Source organism: Bubalus kerabau, chromosome 10 (genome assembly GCF_029407905.1).
Source record: "Bubalus kerabau isolate K-KA32 ecotype Philippines breed swamp buffalo chromosome 10, PCC_UOA_SB_1v2, whole genome shotgun sequence".
NCBI lineage: Eukaryota > Metazoa > Chordata > Mammalia > Artiodactyla > Bovidae > Bubalus > Bubalus kerabau.
The window spans coordinates 76,796,720-76,811,978 of NC_073633.1; the positions used below are offsets into that span (position 1 = coordinate 76,796,720).

At 43.1% G+C, this 15,259-nt stretch overlaps 1 protein-coding gene across 2 annotated transcripts in view; it reads right to left on the reverse strand.

The window, feature by feature from the left end:
* Positions 1-9,588: 9,588 nt before the first annotated feature.
* The window catches only part of RTN1 (reticulon 1), a 121,290-nt gene continuing 115,619 nt past the window's right edge, over positions 9,589-15,259 (reverse strand). For both annotated transcript variants that reach the window (XM_055538234.1, XM_055538235.1), the window contains exon 7: positions 9,589-10,387. In XM_055538234.1, the coding sequence (XP_055394209.1) occupies positions 10,345-10,387 (43 nt within the window). In that variant the 3' untranslated portion in view covers positions 9,589-10,344. The remainder of the gene's footprint in view (positions 10,388-15,259) is intronic.

A 15,259-nucleotide genomic window follows, 5' to 3' on the forward strand; every position in this document is an offset into this window, starting at 1 on the left:
TGCCACGGGCAACGCGGACGCTGAGGCAGTGCGCCAGCTCGTGCCTCTCACCTGGGGTGGGTGCCTAGCCAGTTTCTCTAACTTTATCCACAATAATTAAGGGATCTTGTAGCTATGATATCCTCTTTAGCCGTCATTTCCTCTTTGCATTTCCATTTCTCTAGTTCAGGCCTTGTAGCTGAACACTTGTGCCCTTCTCACCGCCTGGGGGGAATCTGATCATGTTTGAGCGCATTTCAGTGCTAGGTACTAAAGGGAGGAGCTTTATGTACAGCTCCCTTAATGTTCACAACGGCTATGTAAGGAAAGTTTTTTATAATCTCCACTTAAACAGACAAAGAAACTGAGGCAGGGATGACTAAGTGAATTGCCCAGGGTCACAGATAATCATTTGGAGTTTAAAGTGGCGCCTGTGTAAATCCTTCCATTATGCTACAAAACCCATCACTGTATCCTTCAAGACCTTTCCCTGCAGACCTTCTACCCTGAGCACATTTTACCTTGAATCAGTGAATTTCTTCTGCTTTCTCATCCAACTGTGAGCTCTTTCAAGGCAGGGGTATTATTAATTTTTCTCTGTGTCTCTAAAATCCAGCCCTGCACAGGCTCAGATTGAGAGTAACTGTTAGTTCCTCTTTCCTCTGGCTGGTTAGAGAGTAGCAAAGATGATTTAACCCCCTCCTTCTTCACTTTTCTTTACAGATTGAAATTGAAATTGAAATCATAGGGAAAATAACATAACAACTATCTTGTTGAATGGAACTATCTTGCAGGCCTTGTCCTGCCTTACCTACATTATCCTATTTAACCCTCATAACCATCCTTTGGGGTGGGTGTTATTCCCCACTTTGCTTATGAGGACACAGAGTATATGTATGTCCTGGATCATTGTGCTATACTGCCTTGGAGAGGACACAGCACATCAACAGCAGAGCTAGCTCCAGAATCCAGGCCTCCTTCCTCCATGGAGACCCACATCCTGGCCTCCCTCCTGGGTCCCTTCTGCAAGATTTGACATTCAGATCTATCCCTGCCCTTCTGTGTTTTTCTCTGTGTGTCAGGCGGAAGATGTCTAGAAACCACATTCCTCAAACACACTTGTTGGCTGCTTGCAGACACCGTTGGGAGATTAGCTGGCAGAGAAGCCATCTATTCATCCCCTGGAGTGGCAGTTTCAGGCCACCGCAATCGACTGTGTCCCAGCAACTTTGGCGGCTCCCGAGGTGGCAAGAGTGGGAATCAGTGCCTCTAGCAGTCTCCAGCTGTGTATCAGTCAGTGCAGGCATGTGGGCATGGACCAGATTTGCAGCAGCTTTCTGGTCTCTGGGATCTCCTTTATGTTCCTTCCCTCTGGTTTCTATAGCCCTTGTAGCAAATTTCCTGTGGTAAATTCCTCTGCTTGAACTATCCTGACTGGACCACCCTAAGCCAACCTTTTTGCTGTCACCAGAATATTCTTCCTACTTATCACTTCTTTTGGATCACATTGTTCTCCACTGTCTATGAGTGAGGCCAATCCCTGAGGGGGCGTTGCATACCTTTGTAATTACAAAAGACAGTAAAGCATTTTATTATTATTTAAAAAAAAACTTTTTTAAAAAGAAAATACACAAACTTAAAATAGTTGAGAGCATGAAGAAGCATTCTTATCCTTCAGTAGCCATAGATGGTGTTCACCGGGCCAGAAGTCAGGCCCGACTTCTCTCCTGTTTTTCTCTGGTGACATAAACAGATACTTCTCTTTTCCAGTCAATATTTTTCAGGCAGACTTTAACTCAGGAGCAGAACAGCACATTAGAATACCCCAGTCCCATGCTGACATTTATTTTTTTAGTTATGATAAGCAGGTTTGCTTCTGCTTCCCCTGTTGCTGACAGGGTCATGAAAGAATCCAGCTGCTGCATGAGTTTGACCCCTAATTTGCACAGGAGTGTTGATGATCCTGTATTCTGGTATACTTGCAGTTCCTACAGTATTTGAGGTTTATATGGTATTTGATGATGACACGCTCTTGTTCCTGCCTCTGCATAAATCTGGTACCTCTAGGGAAAATCTCAACTTCTTGGTTGTGTTTCTAGACCCTGGGCTAAACCAGGTCAAGGTCCCAGTCTTGGTTAAACATCTCATGTATAGGAAGTGGTTGCATGTTTCAATGCTTTGCTCTGCTCAGAATTTAAGGATCTCTGATGGTTCAATACTGGACTATGCTCAAATCCTCCTGAGGAGTAAAAATTCAAGAAAATAGAGTCTGTCTTCCTTACTCTGACCCTAATGATAACAAATACAGGGCTAATGTGGGTACATACAGTCCATGGGGTTCTTGTGGTAAGAATACTGGAGTGGTTTGCATTCCCTCCTCCAGTGGCCCATGTTTTGTCAGAACTCTTCACTATGACCTGTTCATTTTGGATGGCCCTGCACAGCATGGCTCAGAGCTTCATTGAATTATGCAAGCCCTTTGCCACAACAAGGCTGTGATCCATGAAAGGGTATGTGCCCATATTAGGTCCATATAGTCAGTTATGGTTTTTCCAGTAGGCATGGACAGTTGTGAGAGTTGGGCCATAAAGAAGGCTCAGTGCCAAAGAATTGATGCTTTTGATCTGTGGTGTTGCAGAAGACTCTTGAGAGTTCCTTGGACATCAAGGAGATCAAACCAGTCAATCCTAAAGGAAATCAGTCCTGAATATTCATGGAAAGGACTGATGCTGAAGCTGAACCTCCAATACTTTGGTTACCTGATGCGAAGAACTAACTCAATGGAAAAAGCCTGATGCTGGGAAAGATTGAAGGCAGGAGAAGGGGACGACAGAGGATGAGATGGTTGGATGGCATTACCGACTCGATGGACATGAGTTTGAGCAAGGTCCAGAAGATGGTGAAGGTCAGGGAAGCCTGGCATGCTGCAGTCCATGGGGTTGCAAAGAGCCGGACACAACTTAGCAACTGAATAACAACAACACAGGCACATGGCCCTGTCTGCGCATCAAGGTTGATCAGTAGGATTTATCTTAATGCCCTGCCACCTTTTGGCATGTTGTGTTTCACCTTTAGGCTTATTGCGTTATGGTCACAGATGGCTACTGCAACCCCGGACGTCATGCCCTTGTACGAAGTGGGAAAGAGTGGAAAGGATCCACCTGTGGAAGCCCCTCCCTCTCCTCTTCCATCAGGGAAGGAAATCTGGCCAGAGTCCTACACACTGGCTGCCCATCAAAGGGAGGTTAGGACAAGGGGTATCTGAGTTTCCAGCTTCTGTGCAGGTGGCAGGAGAGAAGAGGCTTCAGAACAGCTGGACAGTTACCCAAGGAATGTCAGACACATACATTCTCCAAACTAACCCCAACATGAGGTCCAAACTAACCCAAACATTAGGTCCAAACAGCTGGCTGGGTGGGCCTTTCCTAGGGGTTGTAAAGGAATCAGTGAAGCTTTTAGCATTGAATAGAAAGGGGGGCTTGATCTTTGCTCATTGGTACCAGTAGGATTTCCCCCATTTAAGCCTTCATATGGGTTTTGTATTGGCTTTATGCCTAGTTTGCAAGATGCTTGCATGTTAGGCAAAGATTCCATAACCCCTGGGCTTTGCACAGCTTCTAAAGTACCTGTCTTGTGATCAGGCTGCAATTCTCAGCTACAGCAATTCTATCACACAGTCATTTGTGGTGAAATGGCAGGAAGACCGTGTCCCCTAGGTAATGCCAGATGGTTAGAGAAGCAAACAGATGGGATTAGTGTCCCTGATGAAGTTATGCCAAACAAGGACAGCAGAGCATCTCCAAGGAGGGGCAGACCATGCCACTGTTTGTAACAACACCTTATAAGGGCCCTCCTTTTCAACTTTGTCTCTTGAATACTTGTTTTTATCCATCATCAGCAATTTCTTGGGGCTAAATAGATTTGAGTCAAATACTCATTGCATCATTTGCTGGTGGTTTTAGATTGGTTTAGGTAGTTTACCTCTTAATCTCCATTCTTCATCTGTAAAATTGAATTTTACATCCTGGGATTATGAAGCTTAAGTAAATAACAATGTGCTTAGCACAGAGTACATGCTATTTCCCATTTTTTATTTCTACTAAATGGAAAATAAGAAACATTTCTTCTGAAATACAAATGTTAATGTCCTTTCGCAACCCTTGCCTTCCTTAAACCTCTTGGTCATTCAACCCTTAGTGATAATTACTGCAATTAAATCAACAATTGCTGGCCCAGAGATGGGGAATTGGCTTTATATCCATGTTATTTCTGCTTGATATGAGTGACTGCCTGGAGTGCTCAGTTAGGGAGGATTCTGAGGCTCTGCAGAGAAAGATGCTTGTCAGGTTACCAGAGAAAGGTGTGGCCGCACGTGTTGGCATCGGACTCATTGGTTTACATGTTTGGGATGTGCAGGCTGTGTTCTGGGCATCGAGCTGGGCACTGAACTTATATAAAGAAACCCATAGGTGGCACCAGGGAAGGCCTCTTTGGGGAAGGGAGACACTAGTGGTGAGAAGGAGCCAGGCTTCTTTAATTAGTCTCTTAGTGGAAGAAAAAAGAGGTCAGAGAGAGACAAGGCAAAAGAGGGAAAAGAAATAAAAGGAGGAAGGGGAGAGATAGGGGTAGGAATCCAGAGAAGTCAGCTATCTACTCTCCTGAGATCTTCCTTTTTCTGTTTTCCCTAAAAGTTCAGTTTCTCTGATGACTCCAGCTAGCATGTAATGAGCGTTTATACCAAACACTCTAATTAGTGCTTTGACTAAATTGGTAAAGAATTCACCTGCAATGCAGGAGACCCCAGTTCAATTCCTGGGTCAGAAAGAGCCGCTGGAGAAGGGATAGGCTACCCACTCCAGGATTCTTGGACTTCCCTTGTGGCTCAGCTGGTAAACAATCTGCCTGCAATGCAGGAGACCTGGGTTTGATCCCTGGGTTGGGAAGATACCCTAGAGAAGGGAAGGGCTACCCACTACAGTATTCTGGTCTGGAGAATTCCATGGACGTATAGTCCATGGGGTCACCAAGAGTCAGACACGACTGAGCACCTTTCACTTTTTCACTTTCATGCACAAGATATGGCCCCTGTTTTTAAGAAAATGGATTTGAAGGCAGAGAAAGAAGAGTAGGTTTTGAAGCACACCTGCAAAGCAGTATGTTTGAGAAAATGTACATTTTGTAACTGTTTCTGTGCCTTATTTAATCTTTATCATAACTCTTTGGGGTGATTATAATGATTACCCTATTTTGCAGAAAATCACACTAAGACGAAAGCTTCAGTGACCTTGGGGATAACCTTGGGTTAGGCCCTTAACATTGGACAACAGCAAAGCCGTCCTTCTGACTCCAGAACTAGGGCACTGTTTGCTGTGCTCGCGTTGTGCTGTGGCTCTGTAACCAGGGCAGGGGTTGGGGCTGGGTAAGTCACCTGGCTTCCCAGGTGACTCACTGGTAAAGAACATGCTTGCCAAGCAGGATACGCAGGTTCGATCCCTAGGTTGGGAAGATCCTGTGGAGAAGGAAATGGCAACCCACTCCAGTATTCTTGCCCTGGGAATCCCATGGACAAAGGAGCCTGGCGGGCTACAGTCCATAGGGTCACAGAGAGTTTGACATGACTGAGTGATTTAACAGCTGCAGCAGCAGCAGCAGAATATCATTATCGATTATGGCACTCGGTGTTTTTCAAGTGAGCATCTGCAGAGTAGTCAGAAATTAAATTGGGCCAGAATCAACCAAAGCCATATTTAGCAAGAATGTCTTATTTTTTAAATTACTATTATTAGCTTAAGTCACTGATGTTTCAGGTGGTATCCTCTTTTAGAAAGGTAGCAGCAGAGGATTGTCCATGCTTACTTGGATTTTTATATACTTTTCTCATGTTGTCATATAGTGTGCTTTCATTTCTACTTGAAAACCTCCCTTTGGCATATTGGGGAGCAACCAGAGAGAACTAACTCCAGCAGAATTCTTTTAAAAGGTAACTGGTACACAGGATACAAAATAATTCATCTCAATTTACTCACCAAAGAAAATGTGGCCCGCCAAATTAATTCTGTAATGTCGAATGTACTGAACTAAAAAATTTTAAAGAAAAAATCATAGTGAGGAGCTTGAGATTGCTGCCAATATAAAGCACTAGATAAGAAGGCTGGAGTGGGAAGGCAAACTGACTCTCTGCCCAGATCTACAGAGCTTATTTATTGCGCCTTAACCACAACCACGCTGCTGCTGCTGCTGCTGCTAAGTTGCTTCAGTCGTGTCCAACTCTGTGCGACCCCATAGACAGCAGCCCACCAGGCTCCCCCGTCCCTGGGATTCTCCAGGCACACTAGCTGATACCAAACTGCAGTGGGAGCTCCTGTATCCCCCACCTACTTCCCATACTTAGAAAAGAAAAAAAAAAATAGTGAAAGTGTTAGTTGCTTGGTCGTGTCTCACTCTTTGCAACCCGCCAGGCTCCTCTGTCCATGGAATTTTCCAGGCAGGAATACTCGAGTGGGTAGCCCTTCCCTTCTCCAGAAGGGAGTGCTAAAGTTCGGGTGCCTGAAGTTGCCCTAGTCAGTGACAATGGGACAGCTACTGGAACTTCATGGTAGTGAAGTAAGGCTCAGCACCCAGCTATACTCAGGGGCACTCAGGTAAGGGAGGAGCTGTTCCACTACTTCTCAGTAGTAATGCCCTATAGTGAGAATCAACTGGGGAAACAGGTCTGGGCTCTGCCCAGAAGGAAAAGCCTTCACAGTGTTGTAAGGCCCACTATCATGCTTAGGGAGGCATAAGAGTTGAATTGTGTCCCCAACAAAACCTATGTTGAAGTACCAAACCCCAATATCTCAAAATGTTAGCTTATTTGCAAATAGGATCTTTACAGAGCAATGAAGTTAAAATGAGGTCACGAGGGGGCCCTAATCCATGTGACTGGGTATCCTAATAGAAAGGGGAGATTTGGGCACAGAGGGAAGGTGATGTGAAGACACTCAATGAGAAGATGGCCCTGGGCCTGGGGTGATGCATCTACAAGCCAAGGAATGCCTTGGACTGTTGGCAACCACCAGAAGCTAGACGAGGCAAGGGAGAATCCTCTCCTAGAGCTATCAGAGAGAGTGCGGCCCTGCCAGCACCATGGTTTTGGACCTGTAGCCTTCAGAACTGTGACACAATACATTTCTGTCATTTTAAGCTACCCAGGTGTTGGTACTTTGTTAGGGTAATGCTAGGAAACTGATATAGGTGGGGAAAGAGCAGAGAAAATATGAGCTATCCTACTTCCTTTTTTCCTGAAATGATCTATAAAACACCATGGCTTCTTCACCTACTCACCCGCTTCTTGCTTAACTTGTGTTTAGGTCCTAAGAATTTTCTATTGTTCACAGCTTTCAGGATAACCTCACTCACTCTGGGCCCCTGAGGGCTCTATTCTTGGTCTGCTTGTTGCCTGGTCATTGGGTCCTCACATTATTTCCATCATCTCCAATATCATTTGATATTGATATTTATAAAGCAGGATCATTGTGCCCTGTGTTGTCCACCTGTTGAATTCTACGTCCATGCCTATCATCTTGTCAGGCTGGAGTTTCCTCAGGAAACTGTCTTCACCACTGCTAGCAAACAGAATTCCTCATTAGATCCTCTGAATAAGCAGCTGCTTATGAAAGGAATTCTGGGCTCTCAGGAGGGAGGAAAATACTGCAAAAGCAGACTCTGAAGGTTAATTTGACACAATAAAGCTGTTTAGAAGAAACTCTGTCTCAGAGGTTGGACACTGAAACACACACACACACACACACACACACACACACACACTCCTCTCCTCTATCTGCTGCTGCTGCTGCTAAGTCGCTTCAGTCGTGTCCGACTCTGTGCGACCCCATAGACGGCAGCCCACCAGGCTCCCCCGTCAAAACTGGGATTCTCCAGGCAAGAACACTGGAGTGGGTTGCCATTTCCTTCTCCAATGCATGAAAGTGAAAAGTGAAAGTGAAGTCACTCAGTCGTGCCTGACTCTTAGAGACCCCATGGACTGCAGCCCACCAGGCTTCTCCAGCCATGGGATTTTCCTCTATCTAGTAACCATGAAAAAAGCAGGTCTCACACCAAGTTTATTATTTTCCTTCCCCAGATGAGCTCTTCTGGGCTTTATAACCTGAAAAATGGTATTGCACTCTCCTGATCAGCTAGTCTTTAACAGAGCTGGGGCTAGGGCGATGCAGGCAAGCTGCCTAGGGTGCAGAATTTAAGGAGGCGCTTACTTTCAGGGTTAGCCTTGGTCTTGAACTTCCACATGTAATCAGTCACCATCTCCAATCCCATCCCCCTCCATGTCATCTCTCTGAGTGGCTCCTCTGCACAGCGGGTGCTAGGCATGTTGAGCTGGTACAGAGGATCAGGACAGGTGAATATATCCTTTCTATTGTCACTGTCATTGTCTTAGCAGAACCTCTGGCATGCGTCACCTGTTAGTTATATCACAATTATCTCCTATATTCTTCTAATCTCTAGTATCATGCACACTCACTGTGTCTATCTGACTCTCTGAGATCGAAGAAACAGAACACAAACTCCTTAACATTCAAGTTTCTTTTTAGCATGGGTTCAACCCACCCTTTCAGCCTTACCTGGCCCTACATTGCCACTCAAGCTCCTTACAGCGTATTACTCACTGTTCTCTGCACGTGCCCCCATGTCTCAGCATCTTAGTCCATGTTCTTTCTTCATACTGGGATGAACCGTCTCCCTCTGGAAAAAGCCAGATCAGAACCCAGCCCCAAAGTCCACCTCTGAGAATCCTGTTTGCTCTAGTTTTATATTGCAGCTGTTATTTCAGCTGCTTTTGACTTAGTGAGCATTTCCACATAACCTCCTCCCATCTCCCCCAGTCTTGGCTGTTGGCAGTGTCAAGTTAATTGACTGTGTGGTCGTCACAATATTTTGCACAGAAGGGTAACTCCACGAGTGCTTATTGAATGCAAGTCCAGAACTGCTCAAAGGCAGCTTTTTGTAAGTAACCATCCTTTTTTCCCCATTTTTATTTCTCCCACTACTACTGCTTGCATCCCCCCTTCTACCCCAGCATCTTTGACTTTGACTTTAACGGTCACATAACACAGGCAACTGGACTTCTGCAAAGAGCAGTAAATAACCGCAAAGACTCAGCTTGGTGAGGGCAGGACTTATTGTCTCTCTTATTCACCACCCTGTTCTGAGCGCTAGGCACTCAGTATCAAGTCCAGTAGATGCTCAATAAATAATTACCAAAACAGAGAGTTCATAGCAATTATAATTGTTTTATGCCAGTATTGTGTTGCATGTTATTATAAGAAGTTTATGGGAGGATTTATATCACGTTCAAGTTTTTAAAAAAACCATTTAAATTATCTACATAAGCCCCACCAAGTATAATATGAAGAATGTTTTCCAGTTTTACCAGTCTCCAGTGATTTCTACTAATAACCCAAATGAGCCATATACTAGGCTGGAGTTGGACTATGTGGATTCTGGAAACAGGAGCAAAGCGCGTACTTGGTCTCAGCCTGTCTGGCACATCCACAGATGCTATTTCTTAGAGTATTGAGTTTTCTGGTGCGATCACGAGAAGAGAGGGAGAAGTTTCTACACTTAGTAACATTTATTTATGCATTCAGTATCAAGTACATAAGTGCAAATATCCAGAATCCATAATTAAGTCCATTAGGAACTACAGAGAAAGTAATACAAATTGTAATAAAGTTAACATGCTGGTACTTTTTAGTTGCCATACATGTAAATCAGCCCATCAGTCTCACACAACAAAAGTACTGCATGTTTGTTTTTGGGTTTATTCATTTATTTAATTATTTTAAGTTATACAAAACTGATTACTCTAAGTACGGTCGACTTGTTTTTATTTTTATGTTGTGTGTGTTGGAAAAACACTTAAACATCGATTTACAAGTCTATATATTGTTATTTAAGATTAATCCAACCAACAACCCAAGGACATAGAAGCGATTTCCACTATTGCATCAGTGCACTGGGCAGGAAAGGCCTAGCCACAGGGAACATGAGAAGCTACAGAAGCATTGCAGAGAGAAGAACACCGACGAAGGAAAGATAACTTGGGTTCTCACCATCATGCACTTTTTTTTTAGCAACACAAAATTAAAAACCACATCTAATACACTTTTCGCTATACTTTAGTGCTTGACACAAGTGACTCAAATATCCTAAGGGTACAGAAACAGCCTAAAAACAGCTGTTTTAAAGTTTGTCTCTAAGATTATGGTACTGGGGGGGAGAAACAATCAATTTGCAGTAACATGTAAGACAGAGCTGTTACCACTTCAGACATTCCTCTTGGTGTTCAGTCCCTGGTGGGGTATCCACTTACTCAGTGTGCCTTTTAGCGCCTGGGATTTTAGCCTGAATCCTAAAAAGACAATATCAGACGGTGGTAAATCACAAGTATTATTAATGAAATCATCTTATGACATCACTATGTGTCATTGCTTTAATTAGCTAAGTGACTAAATAGCTTAATATTCCAAAAAAGAGCATAATTTTTATGTATGAGTGTCTATAAATGCATTTCTATGCAATAAGGAAGTATAATTAGATAATGAATGACCCCAGGAAGCCATATTTCTTAAATTATAACTTTTTAGGTAGACAAAGATGTTGATTTATTTCAGATTTATAGAAGCTGTGATATACGTAGGTGACCATTTATCACTCAGTCTGGGACACTTCTGAAAGAGAAAGACAGTGCTGTTATTAACTATACCAGGACAATAGGCATGAACAGGGATGGTTCCAGGTGAAGAAACATATGGTCACCCTCAGCAGAAACTGCTAGAACTGGAATGAAGAAAACTGAGTTCTAGTTTAAGCTCTCTACTAATTAGCTGTGTGCCATCTGGAAGCTAATGAGCCTTCCTGGTCCTAGAGCATTTACCGGGTGCAAATTAGGTATTTCTAATGCCCCTAAAGTTCTGTGATTCTCGCAGAATGGCAGTATTATTTTAGGTAGGTTTATACTGGAAGCATTTTGCGTCATTAAATCAAAGCTTAATGAGCTCCCCATGCAGAGTTTGACTGAGACCTTCCTCTGTGTCATGCACCCTTGCAGATGCTGGAATTCAGTGAACAGAAGGGAGAAGGTCCTGCTCTCATGGAGCTTTCATTCTCCTAGGGGTTGAGGAGCCAGAAATAAACAAGTAGACAAACCAGAGAAGTACATATTGTGACAAATGCTATTAAAAAAAAAAACCAAACAAGATGGAATGATAGGCAATGAGGGAGCAGTGGTGATAGTTGAGAGATGTTGTTCAGTCACTCAGTCATGCCTGACTCCCATGGACTGTAGGACACCAGGCTTCCCTCTCTTTCACCATCTCCCAGAGTTTGCTTAAACTCATGACCATTGACTTGGTGATGCCCTCCAACCATCTCATCCTCTGTTGCCCCCTTCTCCTGCTGCCTTCAATCTTTCCCAGCATCAGGGTCTTTTCCAATGAGTCGGTGATGGCCAAACTATTGGAGCTTCAGCTTCAGCATCAGTCCTTCCAATGAATATTCAGGGTTGATTTCCATTAGGTGGGAGATGCTTACTTTAAGTCCCCTCATGTGAGAAATAGATGTCTTCAGGATAAGAAGGGGCCACTGGGTTGAAGTGTTTCAGGAAGACGAAGCAGGGAGTACAGAGGCCAAAAAGTGAGGACAAGCTTAGGAGTCAAGGATGAGACCAGTGTGCTTGGGGAGTGAGGCGAGAAGGTCTGAGAGGCAGGAGGTAACCAGATGGTGTTGAAACTTGCAGGCGGTAAAAGGAATTTAGATTCTATTCTGTGGCTAGGAAGCCACTGATGAATTGTAGGCAAAGGAATGATGTGATCAAAGAAGATCATGATGGTGGTTATGTGAAAAAAGTGGGGAAACAGAGCAATAATGGATGGGGGACAACTATAGCAGTCTAGGTGCTGAATGGCAATGGTCTGGGTTATGTGGAATGAAGCCTTGCCAGTGGAGTAAAGTGCTCACTCTGGGTATCCAGTGAGGGGATGGAGCAGACAGGACCCACCTGCCAAGCTGATGGGTTGAATGTGTGGGCAGGGGAAAGATTGACAGTAATCAAGGAAGATGCTTTAGTTTTGGGCCTGAGCAACCAGGTGAATAATAATGCCATTTACAAAGATGGTGTGGCAACTGAAGTAAGAATAAATTCTGGGCTGAAACTGCAAGATCTGTTTGGCCACGCTGAATCTGAAATGTCTATGGGACATTTGAGAGATAACATCAGGTAAGCAGATTAAGTTAACTGGGCCTTAGAAAGCATAACTATGAACAAAGCTAGTGGAGGTAATGGAACTCCAGTTGAGTTATTTCAAATCCTAAAAGATGATGCTGTTAAAATGCTGCCCTCAATCAGCCAGCAAATTTGGAAAACTCAGCAGTGGCCACAGGACTGGAAAAGGTCAGTTTTCATTTCAATCCCAAAGAAAGGCAATGCCAAAGAATGCTCAAACTACTGTACAATTACACTCATCTCACACATTAGCAAAGTAATGCTCAAAATTCTTCAAGTGAGGCTTCAACAGTACATGAACCGAGAGCTTCCAAATGTTCAAGCTGGATTTAGAAAATGCAGAGGAATCAGAGATCAAGTTGCCAACATTCGCTGGATCATTGAAAAAGCAAGAGAGTTCCAGAAAAACATCTACTTCTGTTTTACTGGCTATACCAAAGCCTTTGACTATGTGGATCACAACAAACTGTGGAAAATTCTGAAAGAGATGGAAATACCAGACCACCTGTCCTGCTTCCTGAGAAATCTGTATGCAGATCAAGAAGCAAGTTAGAACCAGACATGGAACAATGGACTGGTTCCAAATTGGGAAAGGAGTACGTCAAGGCTGTATATTGTCACCCTACTTATTTAACTTATATGCAGAGTACATCATGCAAAATGCCAGGCTAGATGAAGCACAAACTGGAATCAAGATTGCCAGAAGAAATATCAATAACCTTACCACCTTAAGACAGAAAGCAAAGAGGAACTAAGGAGCATCTTGATGAAAGTGAAAGAGGAGAGTGAAAACCTGGCTTAAAACTCAACATTCAGAAAACTAAGATCATGGCATCTGGTCCCATCACTTCATGGCAAATAGATAGGGAAACAATGGAAATAGAGACTTAATTTTCTTGGGCTCTAAAATCACTGCAGATGGTCACTGCAGCCATGAAATTAAAAGACACTTGCTCCTTGGAAGAAAATCTATGACAAACCTAGATAGCATATTAAAAAGCAGAGACATTACTTTGCCAACAAAGGTCCATCTAGTCAAAGCTATGGTTTTTCCAGTAGTCACGTATGGATGTGAGAGTTGGGACCATAAAGGCTGAGCACTGAAGAATTGATGCTTTTAAACTGTGGTATTGGAGAAGACTCTTGAGAGTCCCTTGGACTTCAAGGAGATCCAACCAGTCCGTCCTAAAGGAAATCAGTTGTGAATATTCATTGGAATGACTGATGCTGAAGCTGAAACTCCTATACTTTGGCCACCTGATGCGAAGAACTGACTTATTTGAAAAGACCCTGATGCTGGGAAAGATTGAAGGCAGGAGGAGAAGGGGATGACAGAGGATGGGGTGGTTGTATGGCATCACTGACTCAATGGACATGGGTTTCGGTGGACTCCGGGAGTTGGTGATGGACAGGAAGGCCTGGCATGCTGCGGTTCATGGGGTCGCAGAGTCGTACACAACTGAGTGACTGAACTGACTGAGACTTGCATTGATTTTTTAAAAAAATGTCTCAAACACATAAATGACTCATATTTGGCTGTGACAAATTAGAAAACCTCCATGTATTTTTTATACATACTACTGTTGTATCCTATCTCATCTCCACCTCCTCCTCCTCACATTCTATATTTGTAAAGTGGACTTTTAAAAAAACTAAGCTTGTGGAGACACACATTTTGGAGTCTTTGACATAGAGATAATCTTTGAGGCCACTAGGGATGAAGGGTGAACCAGAGAAGGAAGAGCCAAGAGAAGACACTGCGAGAAAGCAGCTGAGACTCAAGCCATGCCAAGAGTCAAGGAGAGTGCTCAACAAAAATGGCAGTAATCATAAAGAGTGTCTGAGAGGTTGAGAAGGTTGAGGATGGAGTGATGACTGCAGGATTTAGCAATATGAAGGTCACTAGGACCCTGACAAAGAGCAACTTAAGTGCTCAGGGTGCAGGCCTGACTGCAGTGAGGTAGGGAGAGAAGCATTAGAGCCAGCAAGGATGGAAAGACTGGAGAGATTATGATTGTGGAAATGAGCCAGAAGAGGCAGAAAATGATAATGCAGCAGAGAATGTGAAACATTTCAATAGAGACACCTTAGGTCTGGTCTTCTCCAAAGTATAACATATATGTATTAGTTTTGAAATGCTTTTAGAATATCACAGTAGACTAAGCGTTAACTAATTCTACTTTTCTCCCATTGCAGAAGTCCTTTAAACCGTATCTGTGACAGTGGTCAACTAACTTTTATGTGAAGACTTGAATGGGTGTCAGTGAGCTTACTGTTTCACAGGGCAAATGGCTTCATTGTTGAACAACTCTAATTGGTACTGTTTCCCCTCATGTTTCATTCAAATCTCAGAACTTCTGGCCTTTCCATTCATAGCTCTTTAGACAAAAAGAGAATGATTACTTCTCTCACAATGTTAGACCTCCAAATGTGTTCTTTTCAAGTTATCTCTTTTCCAGAATAATCATCTCCAGTAAAGTTTGGTTGTCACTCACATTACTGTCATATTTCCAATACTTCAATACCCAGTCATCTTTCGGACATGACTTCAGTGTATAATTGCAGCTCTTAAAATGTTCAACTCTGAAATTTAACACATCTATGGAACGACAATATGGGATATGAAACAACTATAGCCTCTTTTGATTTTGACATATACTTCTATTAATAACATCTAAACTTGCATATATTTTAAAAAATATGCCTCCGTACATTACTGATTCATATTTGGCTGTGATCAATTAATCTATTTATCACTCACCCCCCCCCAGATATTTTTCACACACACTACTGTTGTACTGTATTGCATCTGCCCCTCTTTCCATTCTGTATATGCAAAAGTTGACTTAAAAAAATCTAAATATAGGACTTTGCTTTCCCTGTCAATTTCATTTTATTAACTTCAGTTTCGCATTCTACATTACTCAAGATCACTTAATTCATTTTGAATCTTGAACTTGCTGTCTTCTGAATGTGCTTTTGCTCCAAGCTATGTGTCAC